Consider the following 17,976-nt stretch of genomic DNA (forward strand, 5'->3'; position numbering starts at 1 on the left):
AGCAGGTGTTGCAATTGCTTAGGTACTGACATAGGTGTTGCAAGCCCCACTTATACAACTACTAATGTTCTATATTCTGTTTGGTTCTTCCAGACTGCATTGTATGTAGAGTTGTGCATTTATAGTAGGCAGATTGGCATTCAAATGCAATCTATTCCAAAGTATATCTGACCACCTAATACCAATATTTACGTAATCTACTGCCAATCATTAGCGGACCGGAGTTCCGCTGTGGCGACCCCATAACGGGGAAAAGCCGAAAGACACAACAACAACAACATATATGTTCCGCATAGCACACATTATATTCAAGTATAGTTTTTCTTATCCAACTAGCAAATGAAAATTATATTGTAACAGTATTTAAATATGTCAGTTAAGAAAAACGTATTCCTTGGTAGGCATACTAAAACTAATATAATTTTATTATAAACTGAAATAGTAGGTAAAACTGTTTTAGAGTATTCAGTCATGTTCTATGCATATCCATAATAAAAAGAATGCTACTATAAATAGAACAATAGTTTTTCTTGCACATCAGCAAATAAAGATTTTTTTTTTCTAAAAGTAAAATAGGATGAGAATAGCAAAGGGGCATAATAGTTACCACTATTGCCTCATGGTGCTTTGTTTTCCAGTTCAGCTCTTGGATGGGATACCTTCTGTAGTGATTCTCCATGTCCTTTCTTTGTTCTTGTTTTTTTTTTTTTTTTTCTCCTGGGTGTTTCAGCTTCTACAATTTCCCACATATATGCTCTTTGTATGTAAAGTGGGCTCTCCGATTCCAAAATATGCTGTTTTCACTTTAGTTTCTTGACTGGAACTATACTTATTAATGTTAATAGACTTGTGTTTGCATTCCTGTATGCTGAACAACTGCTAGGTATTTTCTGATTATGAGTCATGTAGTCCTTTATTTTGATGATGTATTGCTGGGGGCAAACAGCTTGTAGTGAATAGGCACATTTTTCTATAATCTGCAGCTAAGTTCAGCACAAAGGGACACAGAATGCAACACAATCAATCAGTCACTCAGTCAATCAGACTGTGACCCCTATGCACTGGCCCAGCAATCAAGGAGCCTCAATCCTCTCCACTAACACCAGTGGGGGTGTCCATATAGGGAAAGTACAATAAATACACACACAGTAAAGTACAATTTCCCTTAAGAGCACACAGAGATCACAGTCAGTCTGGGGCTGGTTTCTCCCTTTCTCTCCAGGTCCCCAATATGACTCCCCACTGGCACAGCTGTAGGGTCCATATCTCAGTCAGCTGGGCAAGCTAAAACCTCCAGCACCCTCTCTCTCTCCAACCAGTGCTTTGTGTCCCTGCCCAAGTAGCTGATACACACACTCTTTGAGAAAAGAGTTTATACAACCACACAGACACTCCTGGGGAAGGCTGGCACAGGTTATCTACAGCTGTGCCCATTTTACCCAGACTATACAGTAGTAATCACTGCCACTACCCAGCTAATATTTATCAGCTACTCAAAGGCCCTTATGAAGGGTGCCCAATTATTACTGTGCAATATTATTATCCAAATGGTAAGTGTGACTGAACAGTCAAGGCTTATTAGAGTGACTTGGTTCAGTCTTACTATATACATGCAATCTACGCTAGAGCTTAAATTATCTCTACACAAAATAGCCACAGTTGAATGGTTTAAAAATATTTAATAATAAATAATAAAAACACAAGACAATACTTCTTACTACACAGTGCTAGTCAACAGTTCGGAGATCACGGAGAAATACTTAAAATAATACCGTAGAAAAGTTCTAACATCAACACAGAAAATCACTTAGTCTAATCTTCTTAATTCCTAGCTATTTCTAAATAACTTACATATAGAGCAAAGCAGTGTTGGTAATGTTGGATGTTCTTAAGACAAAATGCTCTGAGCTCTGTGATTCTCTCTCTTTAAACTGATAACACAGAGCTGCTTCACATGACATCATTCTTCACACTTCTCTGGTGTTCCCAGGCTAACAGAAACTGCACTTACATCCTTTACACCTGGTCAGAAACCAGACCAATAAAGGACATTTATACATGCAATTCTAGCCATTAACTCTGGTCTCAAAACAATATGCAGAATCCCTTCATCCAGACATATTGGAGTCAACTTTAATGATGAAATACAGTCACAAAATGCTTGACTTAGCTTACTTACAGCAGAGTGCACTGTTGTTAAATTTTTGCAGTTCAATATCCAATGCAGTCTTTTCTCATTTAAGAGAACAAGCCTGTGGCTTACATTAATGTTTACAAATGACAGAATTATGTACAAAATTCTATCTAGCTAGGCTGGCATCCTTCATCTATCTTCACATACCCCCCCCAACCCGGAAAACTCAAGCATGTTTTTCAAGTGACCCTTGAGAAATGTTGCTTGAGAGGGCTAGGTCTATCTGAGTATAACATACCCCATTCCATTTCTTGAGAGCCCATCTGCATTGGCATTGCTAATCCCACTGCAGTGCTGCACTGTCATATATGCTTGCAAGCCTAGGCTCCATCTTAGCAACTTGGCATTTTGCTCGCTGACTCTGTTTAACCATGTCAAGTCTGTGAATGGAGCAGCTATGTTACTATAACTGGGTATGAACTTTCTGTAGTACCCTGCTGTTCCTAAGAATGCCCTAACCTGCTTTTTGGTAACATGTGCAGGCCATTCCTGAATGGCTTCTACTTTGGCAGGTTCCGGCATGATCTTACCACTCCCCACTCTATGTCCAGGTAGGAAACCTCTGCCATACCCACCTGACATTTGCTCGGCTTAATGGTCAACCCTGCCCTCTGTAGTCTGCCCAGTACCTCCCTGACATGCTGAAGGTGCTCTTGCCAGGAATGGCTGTTGATGACAATATCATCTAGGTATGCAAGGGCAAACCTTCCTGATCAAGCTAGGATATGATCTACCAGCCTCTGTAAAGTCTCTGGGGCATTTTCATCCCAAAGGGCATCTTTGTGAACTCATACAACCCAAAAGGAGTCACAAAGGCTGACTTCTCTTTAGCACTGGGAGTCAAGGGCACCAGCCAGTAACCCTTGGTAAGATCAATGGTTGTAAGATACGTAGCCCCACCCAGCTGCTCTAGGGCCTCATCTGTCCTAGGCATATTGTAGGCATCTGACTATGTGTGATTATTTAATTTCCTGTAGTCCACACAGAACATGGTGCTGCAATCCTTCTTTAGCTCCAGCACCACTGGGGAGGCCCTGGGACTGTTGGACTCCTGAATTACCCTTAGTTCCAACATTTCCTGTATCTCCTCCCTTAGAGTTTGTTTGACTCACTCAGGCACCCTATAAGGAGCCTGCCTAATAGGACTTTGGGGTTCTGTATCCACCTGGTGCTGCACCATGTGGGTGCACCCTGGATTCCCAGTGAACATGTCCCCAAACTCCTGTAACACTGCTCAGATTTCTTGAACTTGTGTAGGAGATAGCTGCTGGGACATTGCTACCCTTTCCACTGAGATGTCAGTCCGAGCCTCACTGAGGGATCAGTCACCAGATCTCCCTCTGACACCTCCTGCAATCCACTGCAAATGCTCACCACAAAGGCCTCCCTATCATGGTAAGGTTTCATCATGTTAACATGGTACAATTTGTGCTCCTGCCTCCTGCCTAGCAGTTCCACCATGTAGTTAACATCACTTACCTTTCGTACCACCTTGTAGGATCACTCCCAAGTTGCTTGCAGCTTGTTGTGTCTGATAGGAATGAGAACCATTACCTGCTGCCCCACAGCATACTCTCTAGCTCGACCATTCCTGTCATACCACACCTTTTTCTGTTGTTGGGCTTCTACCAGGATCTCCTGGACCAAACCCATGAGTTCCCTGAGCCTTGTCCTGAGATTTAGGACATATGCCACAACAGACTCCTTGTAAGGTTCACACTTACCTTCCCACTCATCTCAGATTAAATCTAGAGGTCCCCTCACCCTATGCCCATACAACAACTCAAAGGGTGAAAAACCTGTGGATTCCTGGGGAACCTCTCTGTAAGCAAACAATAGATGGGGCACATATTTGTCCCACTCCCTCTTGAACTGGTCTGCAAATGCCTGTGGCATGGACTTCATTGTAGAGTTTAACCTCTCAACAAGACCATTAGTCTGGGGATGGTAGGTGGTGGTCTTCAGGTGCTTCACCCCACAGGACTTCCACAGACAAGCCAGCAGGTCTGACATGAAATTGGCACCTCTGTCAGTCAGTATTTCTTTTGGGAAACCTACCCTGCTGAAAATCTCTAACAAAGCATTTACCATCTTTTCTGCCTCGATGAGGACAGAGCCACTGCCTCAGGGTATCGTGTAGCATAATCTACTACCACTAGGATATACTTGTTCCCTTTGGAACTTGGTACTCAGAGGCCCCACAATATCCATAGCTAGCCCCTGAAATGGCTCCTCAATCCCAGACAAAGGCATCAAAGGAGCTCTCACCTTGTCTCCTGCATTGCCTACCTTTTGGCACTGCTCACAGGTCCTGCCGTACCCTGTTACATCTCTGGAAATTCCAGGCCAATAGAAGTTCTGCATAATACGTCTCTTTGTACATTTTATGCCCATATGACCTGCAAAGGGAATATCATGGGCTATGGCTAGAAGTGCCAGACATTAGGCTCTAGGCACTACCAACTGCTGTACCTTTTTACCTTCTAGCCCTCCCTAAGGGGATCACTCTCTGTACAGTAACCCTTTGTCCCAGTATACAGATTCCCCCTTCCCTTGAGAATCAGGTGCCTCAGTAGCTACCTGCCTCAGGCCTTGCAATGTAAGGTCTGAGAGCTGAGCCTGTCTCAGCTCTCTCTTTGTAACCCTTCCCAGCCCCCCTTCCACAGGAAGTCTGGCATCCTCTGACAGTGGTGCCTCACTGTCAGCCTGGGTACTACTACTCACCTCTACTTTTGCAGTCACTCTGTCCAAGGGAACATCAGTACCCACAAGCAGCTGTAGCTCACCTTCAGTCTCACTGCTACAGCGTAGCTTCCTCCCTGAAGTAACCACCTCACCAGTCCTGGCTGCAAATATGCAGTCTGTTTGGGTCTCCCCCAGGCTATCAGACCCATGTGCTTGTCTCCTAGCCTAACTGCATGTAACTGCATAAGCACATGGTACTACCTCATCCAAATCCTTCCCTATCAGGACATCTGCAGGATGTAGTTCGGTACCCCTGTTGTCTCAAGACAACCTTCTATTGGCATTTTGTCTTTCCCACTTACTGGCTCTCTCACCTTTTGTTCCCCACCTTCCCTCTGTGGACATCTGTATGCCACATGGCCCCACTGGTTACATTCAAAACATTTAACCCTAGGTCCTGAACATGTACCTGGACTAGTGACTTCCCCTGCTACTAGCAGATTCTGTTGGGGCAGTCTGTGCTGCACACCATGGGTTCCTTTAGACACATGAGCAGTACTGGGGGTCCTGTGCAGGGAGCAATGCTTGCTAGGTATAGGTCTCCCTTCTTCCCCAACTCATCTGAAGTAGCACATTGTCAATCAGTTAACCAGATCCTCATGTCCTCAGGAAAAGTGCTAAGGGCTTGTTCCCTCACCAAAAAGTCTGCCAGCCCTTCAAAAGTGGTGATCTGACATCCACTCACCCACCTATGAAAATAAGTGCTCAGTTTAGCATCATATTCACACACACTTTCATCTGCCTTGCATCTATGCTCACAAAACTTTTTCCTATAAGTTTCAGGTGTTAGCTTAAAACATTCTAACAAGCAATGCTTAACAGTGTAATTAAAACAGTCAACGTCAGACATTTTAGACAACACAGTTACAGCTTTACCATGGAGTAAGGGGTTCAGGAACCATACCGAGAGCCTTTGGCGATCTCATGATACTCTATGGACATAGGGTGAAAGCACTTAGTCTGTGAATAAACTGTTCTTTTGATCTCCTTCCTACCAGTTTGTGGATTACTCAGCATTTTGACACTTCTTTCTTTTTTCTATTTCCAGACGCCTGGCCTCCAGCGCAAGTCTCTTTAGCTCCAGGCAGATTTTTAAGTCCTCTCCAGAAAGGGTGAGCAGTCCATTCTCTGAGGGTGGTACATCTCCACTGCCAGTCTGATCATCCTCCTGGTAGCTGTTTACTGATGCAGCTGTGACCAAAACTGCAATCATGTCTGCCTTAGTCAGGTTTCCATGCAGCAGTCCCCTAGCCTGGCACATCTCAGCCAGTTGGCTCCTTGTCAGCTTTCCGTACTCTGCTGACATGCTGCCTGCTCTCCCTGACTAACTAAGCTAACAAATAAAACAATTTGTGATCTGAACTCTGAGTACTCACTGCATGGCTGATTTAGAGTACAAAAATACCTTCGGTGATCACTGTATACAAGCTACAGGAATTCACTCTACCCACACCACTACAAGCCAGTTAGTATTTGCCAACCAATTAATATGTGGTGTGGATATCCCACCACTGCCAAACAATTAATATGCGACATCCGTGCACTGGCCCAGCAATCAACACCAGTGAGGGGCATCCATATAGGTAAAGGATAATAAATATACACACAGTAAAGTACAATTTCCCTTAAGAGCACACAGAGATCACAGTCAGTCTGGGGCTAGTTTCTCTCTTTCTCTCCAGGTCCCCAATAAGATTCCCCACTGGCACAGCTATTGGGTCCAGATCTCAGCCTAGTGGGCAAGCTAAAACCTCCAGCACCCTCTCTGTCTAACCAGTGCTTTGTGTCCCTCCCCAGATATCTGACACACACACACTTTGAGATGATGTTATATACAACCACACAGATACTCCTGGGGAAGGCTGGCACAGGTTCTCCAGCTGTGCCCCTTTTCTGCCAAGTCTAAAAGGTAGTACCTGCTGCCTCCACCCACTAATATTTACCATCTACTCAAAGACTCTTAAAAGGGTGTCCAATTATTACTGTACAATATTATTATCCAAATGGTAAGTGTGGCCTAACAGTCAAGACTTATTTGGGGTGACTTGGTACAGCATCACTATATACATGCAATGTCCTCTTAGAGCTTATATTATCTCTACACAAAACAGCCACAGTTGAAAGGTTTAAAAATATTTAATAATTAATAAAAACACAAGACAATACTTCTTACTACACAGCGCTAGTCAAGAGTTCAGAGATCACAGAGAAATACTTAAAATAATACCGTAGAAAAGTTATGACATCACAGAAAAACAAACTAGTCTAATCTTCCTATTTCCTAGCTATATCTAAGAGAAAACAGTTCTAAATAACTTACATATAAAAATAGGCAGTCTTGGTGAGTTGAATGTTCTCAAGACAAAATGCTCTGAGCTCTCTGATTTTCTCTCTTTAAATTTATAACACAGAGCTGCTTCACATGACATCATTCTTCACACTTCTCTGGTGTTCCCAGGCTAACCAAAACTACATTTACATTCTTTACACCGGGTCAGAAACCAGAGCAATAAAGGACATTTATACATGCAAATTCTAGCCATTAACTCTGGCCTCAAAACAATAGGCAGAATTCCTTCATCCAGTCATATCGGAGCCGACTTTAAAGGTCAAAGACAGTCATAAAATGCTTGACTTATCTTTCTTACAGCAGAGTGCACTGTTGTTACATTTTTTAAGTTTAACATTTACCAACATTTTTCCCCATTTAAGAGAACAAGCCTGTGGCTTATATTAATATTTACAAATGACAGAATTATCTACAGAATTCTATCTGACTAGGCTGGCAGCCTTTACCTATCTTCACACAGACAATAAATCAGTAAGTAACTAAATGCATTTATATTCAAATAAAAAGTAATAAAAGAGAAAATGAATAAGAAAGATTCCTGCTAAGTTGCATAATGTTTGGCATACAATGTAATAACACAGATTCACAGGTTCACAGGTTCATAGAAGGTTACTAGACTAACGGGCCTGGAGCCCTTCCTTAGAACCCTAGCCGTATTTATCCCGAGTTGCCCCAATTGTCAGTGGTTAGGTGAGTGAAGTTTGCAGAGGTAAGGATCTATAGTAGTTAATACAGACAACCCCAGGAGTAAATTTCAGGTCACCTATCCATTGATCTAGGTTGTGTTTGAAGAGAGTCAGGGAAGGGCTCTGTTTCACGTGAATTGAAAGTTTGTTCCAGAGAAGTGGCAGTTTTTGGGAGATGTGTATATCTCTTCAGCATGATCTTTTCAAGTCAGAGGCTAAGTTAAGATCCCTGGAGCAAGTGACCCTCATGCAGTTTGATTTACAAATGTGTAGAATTTCAATCAGGACTGGGTCAGAGACTGCCCTGTAAGCCAGGCACAGGTTACCCCTTAGCAACCTGTAGAAGACAGGCTACAGTGACAAGGCTTTCAGTTTTTCCATGTAAGATTTGTTTTGTGTACCCTATAATTTCTTGGAGAGAAACCTCTGTGGTCTCTCCAATTGTTGCAGGTGTCTGGTGAGGTACATGCAAAGGGGAGCATTGTATTCAATTATTGGTCAGATGAAGGCTGAGTATAATGGAATTATAACATCATTAGATCTAGATGTGATGCCTTTACTTATAAGATGTGCCTCATAGAATGATTTCCGTACTACTGTGGATATGTGGTCATCAAAGTTCAGATTGCTATCAATCTGAGTACCCAGATCATATACCACTGGGTCTACACTTGGGGGGGTGCTCTCTATAATGTAATAGGCAGGGATTTTAGCTTTCTCAAAGGGAATAATAATGCATTTTTTTGCATTTAGCTTTAATATGTGGCTTTGGCAGCAATCTTTTGTCTGTGTTAACCCTGTCTGCAGCATATTAATATCGCTGGGGGACTCAATGATTTCTCCCAATTTGCAATCATCAATAATCTTGGTCAGCCACAGGCCGTCCAAGTTTGCCTGGACTTCTGAAAAATAAATTCTGAACTGTAAGGGTCCCAGCACAGCACCCTGTGGTATGCCACTGGTGACTTGGTATTTTGCTAGAGCTGAAGTCACCCACTATGACAATATGTGCCCTGTCATTGAGCTAGTTGGCTACCCATCTGGTAATGTAAAGGTTAATTCCCAATTGGGAGAATTCTCTATAATACCTGAGTGGGAAATTGTGTCAAATGCCTTGGCTAGGTCAAGATAGGTGGTGTGCAGTATCCTTCCCTCATCCAGGGCCTTGGTGACTTTCTCAAAGAAATCAACCATGTTTAACAGGCATGATCTACCTTTAATGAATCCAAACCAGGTTGGTCCAGAGTTTGGAGATTATCTATCTCCTTGTTGATAAGGTCCATAACAATTCTTTCCATGACCTTGCAGATGAGGCTAGTCAAGCTTATGGGACTATAATTCCCAGGGTCATTTGATGGTCCCCCTTTGTGCAGAGGGATGACTGTTGCTGTGCTCCATTCTGTTAGAACATAGCCAGTTCGTAGGCTGTGGTTAAACAGGGATCCAGGTGAGTTTGCCAGGTCATGTTTTAAGTTGTTTAAAAGGCAACCTGGGATATTGTCTGGTCCCATTGATGCCATGTTTTTGGCCTTGGAGAGCACTGAGATGAACTGCTGTCATGAGATAATAGGTTGAGGAATTATGCCAGGTATACTTTAGGGGATGACTGGAGGGGACAGGGGGGCGAATTTTGCTCCAAATCTGTCAGCTAGCAAGGTGGCTATTACTTCTGGTTGAGTATGGGTGGTGCCATCCACAACCAGTTTAGTACATAGCTAGATTTTGGCTGTAGTTAAAGAATGCCTTGTGATAATCCTTAGCTAGGGAGGCTATTTTGGCTTTGTAGTTACCTTTGAAGGACTTGTTAAGATCTCTAATTTGATTGTTTAAGCTAGAAAGAGATTTCTTCCTCTGCTGTGCCAGTTCCATCCTTTTATCAGACATTAGTTTCTTTCTTTTGTTGTATAACCTGTTTATACTAGGGGGTCCAACAAGGTGGCTTGTTTTTTTGGCAAGACCTGGTTTTAAACTGGTCAGGTATAGCCAATTCTATACAACTGCTTAAGTGGTTATACAGGGCATTGGTGTACACCTCTGCATAGGAATCCATGTTATCTGTGTTCAAGGGCGCTTTGAAACTTCTTATACCATCAGTTAGTATGAGGTAATTTGTCTTTGAAAAATTTGTAAGGGTTTTTGGTCTTATAATTACATTGAATGAGACCAATCTATGGTCCGATCTTACCAAGGAGGGCATCACACGGGAAATGCAATGCTCTCCCATGTTAGTGAGTACTATGTCCAGGACATTTGAGCCTCTTGTGGATGTGCTGGCTAGCTGTTCCAGAGTATTTGCATTGATAAAGTCCAAGAACCTCGGGGTGAGCATGTTTGTGTTTGTGTATGTTTCCCAGTTGTTGGTAGGATACTTAAAATCACCCATGAGTATTTAGGCTGTATGGCAAGTGACTCCAGTAAGTCCAAGTATGCTGTATGCTTTTTCTATTTCATGGTTGGAGACCTATAGCTAGCTATGATGTGGTAGGGGGCTTTGTCTGTAGTTAATTGGACATGGAGTAGCTCAAGAGAATCATACTGTTTGACCGGTCTCACCATGTACTTATCCTTAATGAAGATGACTACACCTTCTTTGATTCTTTCATGCTCAGTTTGTCATCTGAACATATGTAAAGCATTGTAGCTCTGCAAGGCCGGAGTGCTTGCTGCACCTTTGAACCATGTCTTGATGATTGCACAGATGTCAGCATCTTCCAAGGTGAGGAGTGCTTCCACAGAGTGCATTTTCTTGTATAAAACCCTAGCATTAAGCAACAGTACCTTGAGTTTATCTAGAGAGGATTTTGTTATGTTGGGAGGTTGGTTATTTTGACACTGCCTGGAAAAGGCACAATAGAGGTGGCTAATGCCTTTGGCAGTATCCAAAAGCCTAGCATAGACAGGCGCAGACCATCTCTGGCAAAGCAGTGTGACCTGTTGACCATGTCTTTCCAGGCTGACAGATATAGATCCCCTTGGACTGACACCAGAAGCTAAATCAATTATTAAAGTCCATCATTTTTGTTTGTATTGTGGCATCATCCTTGGAGAAGGTAGAATGCTGCTTAAGACTAGGCATTTACGTGCCTGTGACACATAATCTGAGAGCTCAGTCATGTCTCTCTTTATATAGTCCAGTGACATACATCTCAAGTCATTCACCCCCACATGGATTATGATGGAGTCATACTGGTACTTGTGGTTGAGTGACTTGAGTGCTTGAGTAACTTGATGGATCCTGGTACCTGACAGGCAGCTAACTGTAACCTGCGCCTTATCCAAGCTGGTGAATGGAACATCCATGTGTCTCACAATGGAGTCATCTATGACCAGTACATTAGGTTTTGTGGTGTTACACCCTATGGACTTGTTGAGACTCTGGTGTGTGTGTGTTATTATATGTTCTGGTTATTTTTGCATTGTTATGTGTGTAAGTGGTTTCCGTTTAGGAGGCCTCTGATCTTTTAGTAAGTTACTAGTGCGTGCCTTCACATATGTGGGTTTATGTATCATGTACTTATTTAGTGTGGAAAGTGTGTGTATGCTGACAACCTGTTTGGCATTCAGTTTGTCCTAATGTGAAAGTCTTGCCTCCAATTTCATAGGGTAACTATATCTCTCACAAAGTATTTGTTTGCTTCAGGAGTAGGTGGTTGTCAGTATACATCAGACAATTACTACATTGCCTCAGGATGCCATGCATATCAGGCTAGCCAGAAAGATGTTGGGAAACTGATAATCCATGATAACAGGCTCTTACTGTATATTTTATTAGGAAGGGAATGGGTTAATTTGGCAGGACTGTGCTGGTAGCACCAAGACTACAAGAGGGACCTATACTTTGTGTAGGCTAAGGTTGATCAATAAGGCAACACTGCTCAGTGTACAACTGAGTTGCTCCTAGAGCAGCAGAAAAGCTTGGAAGGGATTCACTGACAGTTGCTTAGGGAAAAACTGAGCTTCTGGGCTTTTGCATCTATACAGGCCACTGCTAACCACTGCTTTGCAATGAGCAGCACCGCTCAAGTGCAAGGTTTAAATATGAGCAAAGAGAAACAAGTTTTAAGCTAACTACCAATCAGGAAAGTACACAGTAAGCCTTCCACCAGCAATCCCCAACTTAGACAGGTTAGATCAGCACACTTCTGCCACAAGGGTGAAGAAAAATACCTTCTTAATGTAGAATATCTGGTTTGGAGCCCAAGTGTAACATGACCACGCAAATTATCTACAACTAACAGATAAAGTGCATAAAATAACAGCAAATAGCTTAAGCAACTGCTAAAGTACAGTCACAGTATATAAGAGAAGTGCAAAAAATGCTTATTTTTGTCTTTTCAGAAGTGGATTGCTCCATGTAAAACCAGATTCTCGGCAATCAGTAGCAAAGTCACCAAATAACGAGCATCTCTGAGTATCTATGCCAAAGTCCTCACATGGGTGTACCTCTTAGGGATAAAAACTACAGTAATGTAAATAATCCCAATGATAGCCTACAGTAAAGTATTTTTGCACATGTTATGTATCAGATGGATTACTGGTAGAATGAAAAATATTCACTGAACTGAATGAACTTCTCTGAAAATCAGAAGCTCCATCTGTATTTGGGATTTGGTAAGGCAGACATTACCTGATCATTAAATCAGACTGTCTTCAGTACTGAATTCCATGTACAGGTGGAGCTATTGTGCATGCTTCAGGTGACATGGGGAAAAGCCTGGACCTTTGCACATTCATGATTTGATGTAGTATGAGCCATCTTCAAACTCATAGCTCCTAGTGTTCTGTTCTCAAAAATAGATTTAATTCCTTGGAGGACTAGTGGCTGAGCAAGTCTGTTCCTTACCTTAGACAGGCAGAATGTCAGCATGATAGGCATGCTGCCCTGCAGGTGAAACTCCTGCATTAGACAGCTTCATTGCCATGTAGCTCCCCTTGTATGTCAGACCTGGCTCCCTGACAGCAGTACCAGGTCTGACTTTTAAGTGGTGCTGTTGCACTGAAGAACATCAACTGGATTCAGCTGCCCCACTGTATCCTTGGGTGAGTCTTGTCTATACCCAGAATAGATAAAGAGGTTCAGTGGCATAGAAATTTATAGAATCTTACTATTTCCATCTGGCACAGAACAACTCCTTTCAGTTCAATGCCTTGAGGTGTTGAACTACATACTATTTGCCTCTGCTATGACATCATCAGAAAGTGCCAATAACACAGAATTTGGAAGTATCGTAAAAGAAGCTCAGTATGCAATACATAAAAAAACAAGTTTTTTTTTAACATAATAAATTAGGTTCCACTGATGTACCTAAAATAGAAAGAAACTACATATTTTAGTATCAGAAAGTCCACTTTTACGATATGAGAGTAAAATGGCAACAAAAAGAAGTGGTAAGAAAGTCTTTACACTTGACCTTTTAAAGGTGTTTAAATGATATGTCAGTACATTTTTTTCTTTGTTTAAAAAAAGATAATAATCAAAAATGAAATAATCTTTTTGAGAAATTGTACTAAAGCATGGAAGACTTACTGGATTTTAGGAGTCAGAGCAAAGTTTATAAAGATAAATGTATGAGACTATAGACTATATACTGTATAAGCTGGCAGGATTTGTATATGAAATTAGCTAAAATTGTAAAGCTTGAAGAAGACATTTCCTAATAACAGTTTTGGGACTCCGTAATTTTGCTTGCAGCAGGAATTCATGTACATATACATTTCAGAGACCATATGTATACTTTTAGTACCCGCTAAAGTGGTGTGACAACAGGCTTGATCGTGCATGGGTTGTGATGACATGATTAAAAATTACACTCTTCCAAAAGTCTAATTCCAAAACATGTAACTCAAAAGATATAAAATTAAAAATCACACTATTTTTTTTTTTTATCGGGGGGGGGGGGGTCCACACCCTCCTAAATTATATACAACAACTCCAAAGTGACACTACAGTGAGAAAAAAGGGAGAAAAATCCCCCAAATCTGCATCACACAATACAGTACACTGTGGTTAAATGACCCATGGCATTCATCTTTCACTAAAAAGGTCGGTGATCGTACAAGTGGCAAAAAGTGTAAGTATGTCCTGTGCTTGTCACAGCAACAGCCACAGAATTATATGAACATTTTACAGCATGTACACCAATATTATCAGCATCCCATAGGCTGATATAATATATTTCCTTTAGAGCCAGGAAATTTTTGCTATATATCCGCAAACATAAATTCTAGTAGTTGATCATATGAGGTTAATTAGTCTGTATCCCTGCTTGCTAAATTACTGGAAGTAAATATTTATCCATCAACCTTGCCTTACCAAGGGGTGAATACCTTTAGGAAAAGTTTACAGTGCTTTGCTGTAACTGGGAAAAATAAAGTTAACAGGATCTTTTTTTTTGTTTGTTTGTTTTTTAGTTTTTTTTCTTCTTTCTGCTTCACCATGTGACTCTGTACCCAGTGTCCCATGGGCATTGTCAGGTCTACCAACCACCTTCTTACCCTCCCTGGACTAACTTCAAAGGGCTGAGACTAACACAGAACCTGAGAGTGTCCTGCAGGTCTGCCCATTCATATTTGCTGAGGATCCCATTTTACGCCCCACCCCTGTTACTTCCCCTCTCTCTTTTGGTCCATGGGAATTTGCTGCATATCACCTCACCTCTACAGCATCTCAGCCTTGTCCCCACACTATTTCACCCCTTTGGCACATGCCTGCTAGTGTGACATCCCCAGCCTTCACCAGGGATCATCACAGGAGACACCCACTGAACCACCCACCCACAAGGGGCCCATCTCTTCCAACCATTCCGTCAGACACTCAAGCCACTAATTGAACCTGGTCACATGGACTTTAGTCAGGGAATTGTCCCTCTATGCTACCAGAATGGGCAAAATTAGCAGAATCTGTAGTGGCTTAGCTAGGATGGGGAGAAGAGGGCAGCTGCCCTGGACAGAAACTGTTAGAGGACACAATTAGCTGACCTTGCTTGCTTCTTTAATAATAGCACGTATTGGCTTTTAAATGCTACTATAGCATTTGCAGTCAAAGCTGAGCACTGTAGCATTCTGTGTATGGTCTACAATATATGTAACATATTATATATACACAAGCCACATGATTTTTTCATCAGTCCTTCTGGTTTTTACAGGCTTAGTTTCCAAACAGGGTGACTAATTACATTATTTCACTTCCAAACAAAGCGATTAGTTACATCATTTCACTTTAGAAATATTCGTGTGGGCCTGTTAATGCTAGGCGTATTTACGCAGGATTAACTTCATAACAGTTTTTTAATTAATTAATTTATTAAACATAACATTGTTCTGCACATACTTGTAAGTGTAAAAAGCACATGGGTTAGCTGGTTTAAGTACGTTTTTCAGATGGCTCCACATATAAGGGTACATTTGTTTTCAAACAGGACACTTCTCTTGAGTGCAGTCTTAAACATTCAAGTTAAGTGTTTTCCTAGTTAGATGCTACACTTTAACAGATCACCTTGGCATTCATGCTCTATTTTTAACATTTATCACTGTATTTCCACCTTAAATAGCCGTGGTAGTGCAGCAGTTAGCATTGTCACCTCACAGAAAGAGGTTCTCCCATTCGATTCTCGGCTGGAGCGCCTTCTGTGTAGAGTCTGCATGTCCACCCCACGGTCGAGTGAAGTTAAAGACATGCAGGTAGGTGTGGGCGTGCCTTCGTTTAAGGTTGGGCATCAGGCTGGCAACTCGGCACTGTAAAAATCCACTGCCAATCATGAGTGGACTGGAGTTCCGCTGTGACGACCCCTAACCGGGAAAAGCCGAAAGTCTTTATCACTGTATTTCCACCTTAGCAGTTATAGTTTTGGTTTTCAACCTACTTAGGTTTTCAATTGTAGATTTTTAAATGTGTTCATTTTATAATTTGCTATTGACACACAAACTTGATGAAATATTAATTTGATACAAAAGCGATCTTTGTTAAAAGTTGTTTAGTTTATATTTAATATTTATTCTAATAGATGTCTAGTGGTAGATCTTTTTGTTAGGTATTATTTTGTTGTTAGTTTCTTAATTAATATAGTTTGGATTATTTGGTTAGCCTATATAAAGTATTAATAAGCTGGTCTTGTATAGTAATTGTCTCTAGCTTTTTAGTTTCAGTTTTAGGTAGAACAATCACTGATTACACTATGTTATTAAGGGGAAGAGAGACTTGGTTAAAGGAATGATTGTAATGCTTTTATTGCTTTTAACAGAACCACCCTCTGTAACCACTTCCTTGCCCTAAATAACCTGATTATATATAAATAAGGAATGTTTTTGATGCGTTTCATTATACTCAGGATTACTTGTTTGTGTGTTTCAATAAAGGATATTCCATGTTTAACTCAAATGTGGACTACCCACAATTTTTCTATTTTATAGTACATATTTTACAGTTTGTTTTTTATTAATGAAGTAGATGCATAACATAATTCAGGAAGTGAACATCACACCCTCCACACTACGAAATTTCTTCTTGGTTTGTTTTTGACCCAGTATAGGTTGTATACTGGGTTTTCTGAGACTTCAAGGGATACCACAGATTTTTAGTGCCCACAATGGCCAGAAGCAAATGTCAGCCAAACCAGTACCAGCAGCAGCAACAGCAGCAGCAGGTTTTCATGACCCAGAAGTGCACCGTCCTTTTAATGTATAAATATTTGTGAGAAAAACACTGGGGTGGTGGGGCTTCAAAGTCTAGCAAAGATTGACAGATTCTTTCTGAACTGTTTGTTTGTTTATTTTAGTTTCAGCCAGTAGAGCCTTGACTTTAAGGGAAGTTTGTAGGAAGGAAAACTAATGGGGATCCCAGTTTTGTAGGGTACTCTGTGGACTCCCAAGGATGTTCCTTCTTCTACAGTTGCCTCCATGCTGCATGTAAGCCTTGTGTGGCAGGATGTTGATTAGGGTGGCAGACTCAGTGTTCCTTGTAGTGTTACATGCCCCAGCAAAACTCCAACATTTTTTCATTGTTAAGAACAAGTTTGAAAATATCAATCATTAGGTATGGATCTGCTTATTCTCAAGATACTGTATTGTTACAAGACAGTTTTCAGAGCACATTAACACAATGAAATATGCTGCTGGTACTCCATGGAAACATGGAGGAAGTTTATTATGGTGTTTACTTTAATTAACCCTATATGGTTGTTCGGTCAAGTAGACAGATATATGTTGGTCCTATTGGTTTTCCTTCCTGAAGTATTAGAAAGGTAGATATGAAATGTTCTTTTTTCAACCATTTGTCAAAGTGACAGCACCCATCTGACATTACTGGCAGCAATGCAGCTTTACTAAACAGGTGTTTCTCTTCTCCAGGGTTCATTCTAAAGTGCAGAGTGTGGAAAGCACCCCAGCTGTGGAAGTACTTTGACGACCAAGCATATTGGGAGGTAAAGCCTGTTGTACTTTTTATTGTACAGATTGAAATGTTAAGGCTGTCTGGCCATGTGCAGCTGAATAAAAAACACTGTCACCTTTTTCTTGTAAACAGTCAAAACCATAGTTTAGTGGCTTAGTTTTTATTTGTACTAATCAGCTATATCATTCAAGTCTTATGTAGCAGTTTTAGGCTTATAAAATGTGTGCCCCATGTTTGTTCTTGAGGTGATGGCATCTACAAATAGAATGCTGAAGGTGTGCATTTCAGAATCACTATGAATGAAGCTGTAATACCTGAATGAGAAGGCAACACTGCAGAAGTGAGGGTGTGAGCTCTGTGACAGAAAGATACTGAAAACAAAAGTTACAAAAATAACCGGAATGTAGAAAGCTGTTTGAAGTGATTTAGAATATTGAAAATAACTGTAATATGTTCATACGAGTATATATATATATATATATATATATATATATATATATATATATATATATATATATGTGTGTGTGTGTGTGTGTAGATCTGTGTGTGTTTAAGTAGGTTTCCTATCAAAACTGCAAATATAAGAATTTTGAAGCTATAGAATTTTGGCGAT

The 17,976-nt window shown here is 41.1% G+C and overlaps 1 protein-coding gene across 1 annotated transcript in view; it reads left to right on the top strand.

Moving 5' to 3' along the window:
- LOC122792309 (ammonium transporter Rh type A-like) overlaps positions 1-17,976 on the top strand; it is a 594,865-nt gene that overhangs the window by 467,540 nt on the left and 109,349 nt on the right. The window contains exon 9 of the mRNA XM_044060089.1: positions 17,321-17,394. Within this exon, the coding sequence (XP_043916024.1) occupies positions 17,321-17,394 (74 nt within the window). The remainder of the gene's footprint in view (positions 1-17,320; positions 17,395-17,976) is intronic.

Source organism: Protopterus annectens, chromosome 1.part2 (genome assembly GCF_019279795.1).
Source record: "Protopterus annectens isolate FY-2018-M chromosome 1.part2, PAN1.0, whole genome shotgun sequence".
Classification (NCBI taxonomy): Eukaryota; Metazoa; Chordata; order Ceratodontiformes; family Protopteridae; genus Protopterus; species Protopterus annectens.